This window comes from Sceloporus occidentalis, unplaced genomic scaffold (assembly GCF_023333645.1).
Source record: "Sceloporus occidentalis isolate IW3139 unplaced genomic scaffold, rSceOcc1.0.p SCAF_13, whole genome shotgun sequence".
Taxonomy (NCBI): domain Eukaryota; kingdom Metazoa; phylum Chordata; class Lepidosauria; order Squamata; family Phrynosomatidae; genus Sceloporus; species Sceloporus occidentalis.
In genome coordinates, this window is record NW_028316993.1 from 3,252,102 (window position 1) to 3,266,565 (window position 14,464).

At 47.8% G+C, this 14,464-nt stretch overlaps 1 protein-coding gene across 4 annotated transcripts; it reads left to right on the plus strand.

The window, feature by feature from the left end:
* Positions 1 to 267: 267 nt before the first annotated feature.
* FBXO46 (F-box protein 46) lies at positions 268 to 14,455 on the plus strand. 4 transcript variants are annotated; one of them, XM_089479437.1, is made up of 4 exons: positions 268 to 325; positions 446 to 633; positions 5,597 to 7,705; positions 13,311 to 14,455. In XM_089479437.1, exons 3-4 carry the CDS (start codon positions 5,694 to 5,696, stop codon positions 13,393 to 13,395), a joined length of 2,097 nt encoding a protein of 698 aa, XP_089335563.1. In that variant the 5' UTR covers positions 268 to 325; positions 446 to 633; positions 5,597 to 5,693; the 3' UTR covers positions 13,396 to 14,455. The 4 variants fall into 4 exon arrangements, with proteins under 4 accessions (XP_089335563.1, XP_089335564.1, XP_089335562.1 ...); XM_089479438.1 differs by lacking the exon at positions 446 to 633 and having other exon boundaries at positions 304 to 325; XM_089479436.1 differs by lacking the exon at positions 268 to 325 and having other exon boundaries at positions 364 to 633.
* Positions 14,456 to 14,464: the final 9 nt, after the last annotated feature.

The following is a 14,464-nucleotide window of genomic DNA, read 5'->3' on the forward strand; positions in this document are numbered from 1 at the left end:
CCAAAGCGGAATTGCTCCACGGTCCCTAACTGGAGAGTGGGGATTAAAAAAAAATTGTGTGAGTATGAGTGTGTGTGTGTGTGTGTGGTAGGCTGAGACTCTGCTGCCATCCATATATGGGCATGCCCCAAACTCTGCTTTCTGATTGGCTGCCAGGGTGCATGCATATGTCTGTCAACAAATGGCTGAGCCTTGGGGATGGTGTGGGGATGTGGAAGGGAATGAGAGTGTGGCAGCCTGGCATTTAAAGGGCCCTATGGGTTGCAAAGGAAGGGGGGCAGATGGGGGGCAAGGGAAGAGGCCTGCTGGCCCTTTAAGAGATCAGGTAGCTGGCGCATGCATGCACACACACATAGAAGGGGGGCTTTGGTTACCAAGAAAATGCATCCCCCGCCACCAATGCACTGACTGATCCCTCCCTGTTTTTTATGTTTTTTTCCAAAAGGCTCTTCTTTATTTTGCAACCTGTGGATTTTCGTTGCGTCCTGCCCTCAGTGTGAAATTTCGCAGGCCTCCAAGCCAAGGGTGTCAGCTTTGAGCCGAGGCCTTTCTCTAGATCAGATCCTCCTCCCCAACCCTCAAAACACACCCACCTACCCACCCACCCACCTACCCATGGCTTTTGGGTAACAGGTAAGAAGGGGAGGTTGGGGAGACGGTGTGTGTTGGGGGGCGCAAGAGTGGAAAGATCTCTTTTCAAATACAAAATTGCAACTAAGGCATCGTCGGCCTCGGTGCAACAACATCTTGGCACCTTGTTGCGATGTCGGTGCAACACTAGCGTTGCGGTCTTCTCAGGGTGGATCTGAAGTGTGGGGGCTTGCAAGGTGGGAGCAATGGGCACATTTCACTCATGTGTTTTGTTGTTGTTGTTGTTGTTGTTGTTGTTGTGATGTACACCCACCTACCCTAAGACTGAAATCTGTGGCGTAAAAGGGCATCATCCCTTGTCCCCCTGGTAGGATTGATACCCCAACCCCTGTCTCCTATGTGCAGTGTTTAAATTCATATATATTTTAAGGATTGGGGTGAAAGCCAGAAAACTGCCCCAGCATAGAGACGCTGGTACCTGAGCTTGCTTTCTCCCTCCTGGACCCGTTTCAGCAGATTTGGGGAGAGGAGTCTCCTTTATTGGTTTTTGCAAGGATGGGTGACCAGAAAGGGGTGTGTTATCTTGTAGGTGGGTTTGCGGTCCCTCTCACATGTTGATTTCATATGTGTTTTTCAAGAATGTTATGGTGTATGTTTGGAAGGTGATATTAGAGACCAGGGTCTGATTCCCAACTCAACCATGAAACCCACTGGGCAGGTCACACTCTCTCAGCCTCAGGGGAAGGCCATGGCGAACCTCCTCTGAACAAATCTTGCCAAGAAAACCCTGTGATAAGTTCGCCTTAGGGTTACCATAAGTCAGAATCACAACCACCACCACCAATATGGCCCTGCATTGAATGTCTGGTGGAGAGAAACCACCTTTGAGGATTCCTAAGGAAGCCCTATGACATTCATGGGGTGGCTATAAATCATTAGGCCATTTGTTTGTTGAAATATAATTTTTATTATTAAATATTACTTTTAAAAAATGACAACATCGAACATTTGACTGCGGTTTTGAAGTCGCACGCAGAAAATGTAAAACCCCAGAATTCCAAAGGATGTTGCCATGGCAGTTAAAGTGGAATCACATGGCAATAAGTTGTGTAGTGCGAAAGCCTCCCATGGTCAGTCAGTGGAGGCCACAACAGAGGTATAAATAGTTCCAGCGCATGACCCAGTTCATTGCTGATAAACATTAGATATATTTGTTCCAAATGCTCAGCAGTTGTGCAGAGTCACACAACACTTGGTCCTTTTCTGCAAGGCCCTTGCTGACAGGTAGGTGACATTGGGGAGAAAAGAAACATTTTTCTGTAGTGTTAGCCAGGAAATGCTAGACTGTCAAATCCTCCTTCCTTGCCCACCAAACTGTGTTTCCTTTATCTGGAATTCTGAAATTCAAAATATCCCCAAAACCATTCTTTTTCCATAGGTGGCTGAGTTAGAGACACCTTTGCTTCTTGATAGTTCAGTGTGCACAAACTTTGTTTCATGCACAACATTATTGAACCTGTTTTATAAAATTGCCTTCAGGCTATATGCATAAGATGGATATGAAAGAAATGAATTTGGGTTTTAGATTTGAGTCTCTAGTTTTTGGAGTAAGAGTGACTCAGAAACACCTCTGAATTTTGTGTTTAGATTTGGGTCTCCAAGAAAGGAGACATTCTCCAAGGTCCGTATATAATGATATATCTTGGAGATGGGACCCAAATCTAAACCCAACATTCATTAGGTATAGGTTGAGTCTTCCGTATCCAAAATGCTTGGGACCAGAAGTATTTGGGATTGGAGATTTTTCTGGATTTCTGAATATCTTGCATATACGTACATCAGGAGATATTTTGGACATGGGACCTTTTTAGATTTGTGTGCCTTCAAGTCGATGGTGTCTTATGTTAAAACTTATGTAGGGTTTCCTTGACAAGAGATGTCCGGATGGGGTTAGGCATGACATTCCTCTGAGACGGAGAGAATGTACCTTTCTCAATGGGTTTCCATGGTTGAGTGGGGGTTTGGTCTCAAGGAGCACTCAAAACACTATGCCACCAGGCTCTCAAGATTTATTCCAAGGATTTTTTCCATCACCTTCTTTTAAGGCTGAGAGAGTGGGTTTCCAAGGCTGAGCAAGAATTCAACCCTGTTCTCCAGACTCCTAGTCTGATGACGCTCAAACCACTACACCATGCTGTCTGGAACTGAGATGTATGCGCTCACCTTTTGCTTCCTTACGGTTAAGCACATGAACTGGGTGATGGCTGTTATTTTATGGCTTGTTTAGATGGAAACAGCAGACTACACGTTTCATATCTGATGAAACCTTTGTGCCTTTCTCTATAATTACAAGTTCTCTGCTTCTGAGCGCGTGGGCAAGGCAAAGCGATTGAGGTTTAATGCATTCGCTCTGGGAGCTCAGATACCTTTAATCCCGTTTCATGGCTACTATTGTTCCAGCGCCAGGAGACGGTTCTGGCTTGTCCGTGCCGGGTGGCCAGTCCGAGATTTATCCCCTTGGAGGTCCAGCGAGAATTCTGGAACCAAATATGAAAGGATTCATTTGGGCCTTTGCTGCTAATTGTTCATCTCTGGGGCTATAAGGATTTTCATCTATGGGAACGCGGACAGCCTTTTCAGAAACTGGTTTTTGCATAAAACATGAGAAAATTACTTCTTAATGGGGGTGTATAATAATAATAATAATAATAATAATAATAGGTACTGCTTATATTGTTTTGAGTGGTCCGACTTACATTATCTGAGTCTGCCTGACAGCGACCCTTTAAATATATCCGGGCATAGCTGTGTTGGCCATACAGCAAAGTACAATAACATCCCAAATCCACAAAAATGCCTTTATCGGGCCAACCAAAAAGCACGAAATACTTGATGCAAGCTTTCAAAGCTTCACTGCCTCTTCATCAGGCAAAGGTCTTTAAAATCATAGAGGGAAAAGAAAAATCTACATGTTGTTGTTGTCGTTGTTGTTCTCAGTTTAGATGGTATGGTTCAATATCCATGCATGCAAAGGCCATTCGTTTTGGCTAACTGAAAACCAGCCCTTTAAGGTGGTCCAAATGGTTCCAATAGAAGTCCTTTTTATTCAGAAAGGCTGGTAGCAATTTTGTTGAATCCCCGTAAAACGGGCTTTTAATTGAGGCAGCAATAAAACTTAATTTGTTTTTAATAGCGCTTAGGGTGGCTAATGTCTTAATTCCTTAGGTTTTCACCTGCATTCATTTTATTTATTCTGTTGTTGGATGTCTTGGAGCCCATTTTCTGGATGAAAGGCAGGGTTTGTTGTTATGTGTCTTCAAGTCACGTCCGACTCAGAAGTCAGAAACGACTTGGATGTACACAATAACAACATGCAGAGATGACAAGTAACAATTAACACGGGTAGTCCAGGTTGCTAGGTGCCTTTTGCAAACTTTGCGGGATTGAGCCCAACCTGACAGGGATGTTGTTGTGATTTGCAAAACAGCGTGTGCTGAACAGAGTTCTGGAGTTGGAATGCCAGACTTTTCACTCCTCCATTGTCCAACTGACCAACTCTGACTCCTTCATGTATGGCAAATGTATATTAACTAGGAATAACAATTTTACTGTACAGTCAGCCCTCCATACGCACAGATTTCTTATCCAAAATCCAAAACACTTCTGATCCCAAGCATTTTTGGTATGAGAGGCTCAATTTGTACTTGAAATCTAAAGGCCCTGGCAAACCTCCTCTGAACAAATCTTGCCAAGAAAACCCCAGGATAACCTTAGCGTCTCCATAAGTTCCCCTTAGGGTTGCTATAAGTCAGGAATACAACAACAAAGAAGATGCACCTCCAGAGAGCCAACTGTTTGTGAGTTCCTACCCTTTCCTTTCCCAAAAGAGTGTGTTTGCCTCCATCATTCCTTCCCGGACAGCTGTCCCTTTATACCATGGCTACCCACTTGGACCATCTGTTGCCGCCCTCCACAGCTGACCCATAGCCACCCTCTCCAGCCTCATAGTTGGATCTGTAGTCATGTCCGGCTTCTCTTTCCTCTGAATTATGCACCAGGCTGCAAAGAACCTGAGCCGGCATCCGGAGGGTGAGGGCAGGACCCGAAGCGTGTTGGAGTTGGATCTCTGTGCTGCCCACAGCTGCTTGGATTTCGGAGTAGGAAAAGGTCAAGGAAGCTGGGGAAGAAGGCACCAGCTGGGAGGGAAGGACAGGTGGCATTTTGTGGGCAACCACTGTGGGCACAGAGCCAGGAGACAGAAGAAATAGCTGTGCAGAGGTTGCTAGAAATGCAACCATGCCTCTCTGAATTGTGTCTAACCATGGTCAAGGGGTCCCTCCTGCTCTGGTACTTTTTATGTAATCATGAGGACTATAGACCTAATTTGAAACCAAAACAGAAGTCCTTTTCAGAAGAGGGTCTTTTTGGTGGCTGCTGCCATCCTTTGGAACTCCTTCCACAGGAGGTTAATCTGGTCCCTTCCTTCCCTGCTTTCCTTTCACTGGCAGGCAAAAATTATTCTTTTTATGCTGGTTTTTAATATGTAATTGCATACAGGGAGATCTCTTAATAGGGCATTTTGCTTTGGTCTGTTTGTAATGGTTTTATATTTTTAACTTAGCATGTTGAAAGGTTTTGCATTTTTGACTATTGTAGGAATGCAGAATTTCAAATACTGCTATTGTTGTTTTTGTTACTGGCGAGAGTACTGAAAAGCATCTTGAAAAGCAGAAGGCAGCAGTGAGGAAGACAAGCTTAAAAATATATAAAATCTAGAAAGAAAACCTTGATTTTGCCATTTTATATTAAGGACACCATTTTATTATCCATTGTATTTAATGGGACTTAAGCATCCATGGATTTTATTACCCATGGGAGGTCCTCGAACCAAACCCCAGTGGATACCGAGGGCCCACTGTACACCCAAACTGTGCTGTTAGCCATTGCTTATTGTGGTTGGCACAACTACTGATGTTTGCCTGTCTTTTTTCCTTTTACCTTGCAGATTTCTCCAAGGCTCTGGGAGGCTCTGGAACCACAACCCATCATGAGCTAGGGGAGAAGGCCTGCCTTCCCCCCTGCTTTTCTGCCATGAGAGAGTGATGGATCAGAACACCTTCTCCTCCCACATCCAGCTATGGTGCCCCCGTCCCTTTGGCACCTACTCCCAGAACAAGCAGTGCACTGGAGGCCAGGTGAAAAAGACCTTTGGGGACTTTGCCTGCAAAGCCAAGGAAGAGGAAGAGGAGGGTGGCGAGGCCTGCTCAGAGAACACCCCCCCTGCCCCACCACCTCCTCCACCACCCCCTGCCGTCTCCCCAAGCCCTAGCCAGGTGGAGGAAGGACGGGTGCTTTTGGACACGTGGTACGTGATCAAGCCGGGCAACACCAAGGAGAAGATTGCCTTTTTTGTCGCCCATCAGTGCAGCAGCGGGAGCCGGGCAAGTGCCATGAAGGTGAAAGGGAACTGGGGGAGCGACAGCTCTAAAGCCAAGCGCCGGAGGAGGTCTCATGATCCCAGCAAAAGCAAGCCTTGCCCGGTCAAGTCAAAGGACAGTGGTGGCAACAAGGAAGCTGAAGATGTGTGCCTTTGTCCAGAGTCCCATGCTGACCCAGCTGGCGGAGATACCACCGACTTGCTGTCGGTTGCTGAGATGGTGGCCTTGGTGGAGCAGCGGACAGCATTGGCCCTGCAGAACTACTCCAGACCCACCCTGCCTGCCGCCCCTCCTTCCCCCATGGTTTTTGTGTCCACGGAGCAAGAGCAAGGGGAGGGTGGAGAGAAGAAAGCACCCCCTTTGGGGGGAGGTTCGGACTGCAGCCGGGTGGCTGAGGCTGTGGCTCACTTTGAGTCCCGGGAGCGGAATGTCTTGCGCCAAAATGGCCTCTGCCGGGAGTCTCCTGAGTGTGTGGCCAACTCCCAGCACAGCCCTGGTGAGGTCCGCATCGCCTTCCGTATCTCCAGCAGCCGGGACCCCCGCTCACCCACTGAGGGCGGCTCCAGCACCCGCCCCAACTGCATGTTCATGAGCTGCGGTGGGTCCCCTACAGGAAGCGCTGCCCGTGCCAAAGACAAGATCACGTGTGACCTCTATCAACTCATTAGCCCTTCCCGAGACACCCTACCCAACAATGTGGACTTCCTGCTGGCAAGTGCCTCCCCCAAAGGGGCCGACGGATCCGGCAATGAGCCCCCGGATGTTGAGATGACATGTGGGGAGAGCCAAGGCAGCTCTGGGAAACTGGACGCTCTTTCAGAAGGTAGCAGGGCTGGTGCCGAGAAGATGGGAGGCCCGGCCGCCACCGCCACCGTGGCCAGGGATTGCGTCTCTGGATTCCACGTGGACGTGGTGGTCACGGGGGTGGTGGACCAGTGTGTCTTTTTTGGCAAGGACAGCACCAAGAACATGAAGGAGGAGACGGTCTGCTTGACCGTCAGCTCACCGACTCAAGAGGTGTTGTGTTCGTCATGTGAGGACCCTCCGCCAGGGCAACTTTTCTTCCTCCATGCCCAAACACCCCGGCCGGAGGACAGTCGGGATATAGACAGCAACTACCTGGACCCTGTGAATGGTGGTGAAGGTGGGCTTGACAGGGCCGATGGGTCCGGGCTGGAGCCGGCAGGTTCAGATACCTCTCTTTGCCGCCTGTACCGCCACGTCTCGCACGACTTCCTGGAGATCCGCTTCAAGATCCAGCGGTTGCTGGAACCCCGTCAGTACATGCTGCTCCTCCCTGACCATATCATGGTGAAGATTTTCAGCTACTTGCCCACGCAGTCGCTGGCTGCCTTAAAGTGCTCCTGCCACTATTTCAAGTACATCATTGAGACGTTTGGCGTTCAAGCCACGGACTCCAAGTGGAACCGAGACCCCTTGTACCGGGACGACCCCTGCAAGCAGTGCAAGAAGCACTACGAGAAGGGGGACGTCTCCCTCTGCCGATGGCACCCCAAGCCCTATCATCACGACCTGCCTTACGGACGCTCCTACTGGATGTGTTGCCGGCGGACGGACAAGGACACACCGGGCTGTCGGGTGGGACTGCACGACAACAACTGGGTGCAGCCCTGCGACATGTTGCGAGAGAGAGCAGCTCGGAGGGAGGATGGGAGGTGAGGGGTGGGAGGGTCTGGGGGGGAGGCAGCAGAGAGGAGGGGGATTTGGGGTAGAGAAGGTCTCCCTTTTCTCTCCCCTTCTCATTTTTCACACTCCCTCCTTCTCTCTCTCTCAGCTCTCCCTCGTGTGTGAGAGGGTGTGGTGTGAGTGTGTTTTACAAGAATTCTGTTGTGTTGAAGTTTTTTTTTAAGAAAAGAGAATTGCTTGGTTGTGTTTTGCTGGTTTGGTTTTGGTTTCTGCCCCCTCTCCCCCCGTGTCACCCCTGCCAAGTTACAGGGGGAAGAATTAAAGACACAAAATGATGAATGGAGAAAAAGAAGAAGAAAACGTATATTTAAAAAGCCACAGGGTCCTTAAAAAATTGGGGGAAGGGAGAAAGAGGAAGAAGCTGTCTCTGTCTGCTGCTGCCGCTCAACATCAGGTGTATGAGAATCATGCAAATAATAATAATAACAAGGCATTGACTCTTTGTCCCTGGGGCAGTTTTGTTTTTTGTTTTTGCAACGTGGTCCAAATTAGGCACTTTCTCTCACCCACTGCATTTGGCTGCACTTTCTGGCCTCCCTTCCTGAACATTTGCATCAAAAGCTGAGAGATAATCTTGCAAGGCTGCTGATTCTGCAGATATCTGTGGAGTGCTGGTGGCATTAAAAATTTCTGTGCCCCATTTTCTCCCCCAAACTATGTTCAGTCCTGCATCACTTTTCATGGCACACAAAAAGTAACCCTGGGAACTGGAAGATGGCAGAAGAATCTGTCTGCCTCTCTCTGCATCACAAAAAATTCAGTTTTGTCACAGAACTACACTCTCGTGGTCCCTTTGGGCAGCCATGGTGGTGAAACTGGTTTCACACTGGCATCGTTGTCTAAATGATTGGGGAAGGATGTTTGTTTCTTTAGGACAGGTAAAGCCTCCAGAGCTGGCTGGATTGCAGCTCCCATCACTCCAGCATATGCTAGCTGGGGGTTGATGGGAGTTGGACTCAAATAATAACTTGAGAATGTGTGTGTGTGTCACAGATTTATCAAACCTGCTTTAAAACATGGGAAGGTAGCTTTTTCTTCACTTTGTACAAACTTTTGACACCTTCCATCTCCACTGCCATTGTCGGCTGCCAAGCACAACCAGTTAAAGCAGTGGTTCCCAAACTTTGGTCCTCCAGATATTTTGGACTTCAGCTCCCAGAATTCCCGCTGGCTGGAGCTTCTGGGAGCTGAAGTCTAAAACACCTGGAAATCCAAAATTTGGGTATCATTGAGTTAAAAAGAGTCTGTCTACTAGCATGCGACCTTTCTATTCTGGCACCTTCTCTCCACCCTAAACCCAGTTCTTCCCTGCTGCAATTGTGTTTTGAGTGGAAGCCTGTTTCCCTCCCTTTTGAGTGGAATACAGGCCTTTTAAATTTTCTTCCATTTGGGTGTGATCCTAATCCTCCATCCCAAAATCCAGATCATGGAGGAGTGCCTTTTTTGGACTACAACTCTCAGAATCCCTAGCCAGCATGGTCAGTGGCCATTCTGGCTGGGAGGATGGGGATTTGGAGTCCAAGAAGAGAACTCTCACTGACATTGCTTCACCTCCTTGGTCCACCTCTCTTCCACCGTCCTATAATTTCAAACATCAGTCTCCCAAAACCTTCCTTCATGCCTTGCTCTGCCAGTAAGCCTTTCCTCCTCCTTCTTCTCACTTTTCCCCTTTGCTAGTCTTTCCAACCTGTCCTTCCTTAAAATGGATTCACATGAAGCCTAAATCTCTGGATCTAGACCCACAAAATCCATCTCTTTCCCCACCACACACACACACACACACACACACACCTTTTGCTACCGGGTTCCTTTTATTTAGTCCTGTGCCTCTCCCCAATTGGACACCTACCTTAGTAGCAGAGATGGGTTCCCCTTTCTGTGCTACAAATCCCATGGGAAGGCATTGGTCACAACACCCTCAGTGCCCTTAGCTGAGTGCCAGAAACCCAAGGGTCCATTTTGCCATGCTAGGGTGAGGATGGGGCAGATTTAAACCCCTGACCGCCTTTCACACTACCCAGTTATAGTGCCACGAGTCCACATAACTGCCACAGTAATGGCCTATGGAATTCTGGGATTTGCAGTTTAGTGAGCGGCATCTGGAATTCTCAAACTACAAATCTACCAGATGCAGCCATGGCAGTTAAAGTGGAACCATAGTGCTATAACTGTATAATCAGAAAGGGGCCCTGGTCCACATTTCTGTTGCACGGAGGTGCCTTTCGGTCCCAAATACCCACTGGTGAGCTGCAAAAAAAGAAAGGAAGTGTGTGCAATTTTTTTTTGTGTGTGTATATATATGTGTGTGTGTGCAAGTAGACTTGGCAACGCTCATTTTTTAAAACTGGAATTTCCAATGCATGAATACCTGGCACTAAAACATATCGGGCTGGATTGTGGCAGCTGAACCCGGCAGCCAAACCATATCTCTGTGGCTGCCTGCTGACTCTTGCTGACAACCGAGAGGGGCTGAGTGCCATGTTTGGCCCAGCCCTGGCATTCCCCTGTTGCATGCCAGCTTCTCTCTGGAATCACTCAGTTCACTGAGCAGTCTCACCTAGTGGTTGTGGGAGGAGGAAGCGAGGAACCAGCCCAGCCGCTGCAAAGCTTTGTCTAGAAATTACTTCCCAACATTCCTGCTGGCGGTTCATCCTAGCACCAGCTTTCACCGCAAGAGCTGGGTTTTACCAGTCCCAGGGCATTGCCCACCACTGTTGCTTCCTTACCCCGCTGCCTTGGATGCTCACAGCATCATCTTAGGGCTATGAACTCTTCAGTTAAGGGCTTTGCACATCAGGTGTGATCATCTTTTGGCGGTGGGGTGGCAAATAGGGTTAGAAAGCCACTTTGCCTGGACACCACTGGGGTTGAGGTTGGCCAGCTAGCCTGCCCACCAAAGAAAGGGCTACTTTCCAACTAAACATCTTTTTATCATGTACCCAGGCCATTCTGGACCTGCCATTGCATGGGATTTGCAGAGGCTAGGGGATATGTTCTTTGCCGCGTCGTCCTCTTCCCACCTATATTTGCAATTTAAGAATATTCCATATTCCTTCCAAAGAAATGCCAGCTGCCCTCTCTGATATGGAAGGGTTTTGGGGAAGTCATGCAATTGTCTGTGATAACATCTCAGCCCACCCTGCACTATTGCAGCATCTCCATATTGCTAGATAGAGCCTTGTAGCAGTCAAAATCCCTCCCAAATGCCCCCCAACAAACACCCTCAAAGAGGGGCGTTTTGACTAATGTCTTTGGAAGGTCCATTTGGATTTGGATTCACTTTTTTTCAAGGCCTTTCCTAGGACTAAATTGACCCAGGGGGTGGGCAAATGCATTGTTAAAATGCCCTCAACCATCTCTAGAAGGGGCATTCTGGTGAAAGTGGCTCTCCTAGGTCTTTTGGAGGGTTAATGCAGCCCCCTAACCTTTGGCAGTTACCCATGCCCATTTTAGCCATATGCCCAGAATTAAAACTTATTTCTTTACCATGTTCTTGAACACATTCTCCTCATTCTTTGCTCAGAGGTTTGGAGACTCCAGTTTACAACTAGACGCAACCTATGGTGGGTTTTTCACCTGGTCAGCAGCCTAACCCCTAACACATACACATTGTGTTTGTAGACCAGTTTGTGCAAGTGGGAGGTATGCTGCCGGTTTGCATTCATCCACCTGGTCTTTGGCAAGGTTTACAAAGTTCCATGGTACCTACCTCTGGTCCAAATCCTTTCTCCAAAGCCTCCAGTGGGCTTTTGACTGTTCTCAAGTTCTCAGGCTGCCACTTTCCCATTTGTCGGCAACTTTCCCATATGCCAACTTACCACTCCATGGGGCAGAGCAGGTGCCTTTGGATATGTTCACATGACAGAGCGAATGGTCCCCTTCAGCCCAGCGCTTGGGAAAGTTGCTTTCCAGGACTGCAACTCCCAGACCCCTTTCCTCTCCAGCCAAGCATGGCCCAAAGATGTCACTGTGTCCCAAGCCTGGAAACTAGCATGGCAAGAGAAACTGCAGGTTCTTAACATTCAGTGCTGCTGGTCTATAGACTCTTCTAAGCCATCTTCTCAACATACAATCTGAGTACAGTTCCCCCTCCATGAAACTTCTTTGCATTTTAAAATTTAGGATGAAATTTCTCTTGGGTTTCATTTTCTGTACATTGCGTTTGAAAGTGTCACGTTCCTCCCCAGTTGCGCACTACGGACCCCAATGTCTCCGCACTATCTCTGTGTGTGTTTCCCCTCGATTTTTGGGTTCTTAACACCGTCGCCCCTTTTAACCCGTCCCTCAAAAACCACAGGGTTGGCATCTCTGCCCCTTCCCAAACTTTGGCCTGTCCGCTGTCTTCCTCCCCGTCACCAAATTCACCTTTTATCGACGTCAGCAACTCAGCGCCGCTCGGGTGGCAAAGCCAAAGGCCTCCCGCTCCTCCGGTCCTGTCCACACTGATATTTATATGCCTGTTTGTCTCTGTACCTGTGTGACATTTTTCAAATGACTGTTGAGTGGAGAAAAAAAATTAAAACTGCAGGAAAAATATATATTTATATATGACTTCATTTTCTGACAGTAGTTTTAAACCTCTTTTGTTGTTGTGTGCCTTTGAGTCGTAGTCCGGTGTTCAGGCTGCTACACTTCAACTTCGTTTTTAGTCACTAAGAAAGAAGCTAGTTGTTTGGTATTTATGCAGAGGCCAACTTCTTGCATTTGGGTTTAAAAGACAGAGGTCAGGAGAATAATTACTTAATTATTATTATTATTATTATTATTATTATGAGGCCAATTTCCTGCATTGGGTTTTTAAGGATAGAGTTAAGGAGCAATACTTCAATTATTATTATTATTATTATTAACAACATCATCCTGCCTTTTGCCTGGTTTGGGACCCAAGGAGGGTTGCAAAAGATTTCCTAAGCTGCTACAAGATCCCTTTGTGTCCTTATAGTCCAGACTTAACACAGCTGTGTCTCTGGATTTCCAAAATGCAGTTTAGGCATCCGAAGAATATTCTGGTTTAGTTTCTGCTGTGTCTTCTAATCTGATCACGTTTTAACGGTTCGTTTTTATTCCTTATTCCACCTTCAAACGCTTTATTACCGCTTGCCATTCTTCGTCTGTCATATGATCCGGTTCATCCGTTATCGTATGCATCAATCAGTCCGCTCCTTTCGTTTGTGGTATTTTGCAAACCCATTCCTCAATACACTTGTCCCTCCACGTTTGCGGCTTTGACTATTTGCAGATTTGGCCATTCGTGAGTTTTATTAATATGTTCTCTCTAGGGGTCTCTGGGTCCTCCAGCGCGACTCTGCGGTCAACTTGAACCAAACGTCGCACTGGAAGACCTATAGAGATTCCTAGAGAGAGCACTCTGCTAGGCCTTTGTAGGTCCTCCAGTGCCATTCTGTGGTCAGCGTCTGGCAGATGTTGCACTGAAGGACCTAGAGGTTCCTAGAGAGGTGCTCTCAAAGGTAAAACCATGGTGTTTTTGTTATTTATGGTTTCCCCGCATTCACGGGGGTCCTGTGCCCCTAACCCCAGCCAATGTGTATTAGCTGTTTCTTCTTGCCTCCATAGATATACAGAGCTGCGGCCTTTCTGCTGCAGTGCCCTCCTACCAGCAAGTGCATTGCTTCCAAGCCAGGCTCCAATCCCATCCTGATGCTGCACTTTTACATAACCGCATTTATGCTTTGCGATTGATGATGATCTCTTTATCTGTGGCAGGAGCCCAGCGATGCATCGCTTGGCCTTTGGAGCAGAACATACCTTAAGTGAGACCCACTCCTGGGGATCAGCTAAAAATACTTCTCCCAGAGGACTCCTGCTGCAGCCCAACAGATATCTGCCCTGGGACAGAAGCCAAAGAGAAGGAGATCTGAAAACAGTGCATTTATTTATTAGAGACATTCTGGGCATCAGTCTGGTTCGATGATTTAGCTACCTATGCTAGCTTTCCTTATGGAGATGGCATATGTTTCCCACTTTATCAGCACAACAGCCCTGCAAGGTGGGCTACGCCGATCGTGAGCATCATCTCTGACTGGGGGTTTCAATTTGGGTTTCTCCCTCAGTCCAAGGGTGCATCTTTGGCTGCATCCACACTAGAGGAATAACCCGGTTTGGCACCGCTTTAATTGCCCTGGCTCAAGGCTATGGAATTCTGGGAGTTGGAGTTCGTTGTGGGGCCCAGAGCGGAACACACAATAAAATACAATTAAAGTATTAGCAGTTGCTAAAACAATTAGTAACACCAGCTGCCGCTCCATCCCTATGGAATCCTGGGTTTGGTAGGTTTTTTTGAAGGTCTTTATTAGCCTCCTCTGCTAAAGCTACACAAAAACTACAAATCCCAGGATTCCATAGCATGGCCTTTGAGTGCCTCTACCCTGCAGAAATAATGCAATTTGGGTATCACTTCAAGTGTTGCAGCTCCATCCGATGGAATCCTGTGATTTTTTTAGTTCCAGCAGGTCTTTCAATTTCTCTGCCAAAGCTACGAACCCCCAGGGTTCCATAGGGTTAAAACGGTATGAAACCGCGTTAATTCCGCAGTGCAGACGCAGAAGCCAACGCGTCCTTAAAGCCGCGTGTCCTTAAGAGAAGGGAAGCGGGCGTGGCTTCCTCAGACTCCGCCTCTCCGCTCGGATAGGCTGAGAGCGGCGAGGAGGCGCGGCGCTATTTACATAAAGAACGCCGGCGCGCCCAATGGGAAGAGGTGGGCGTGGCTT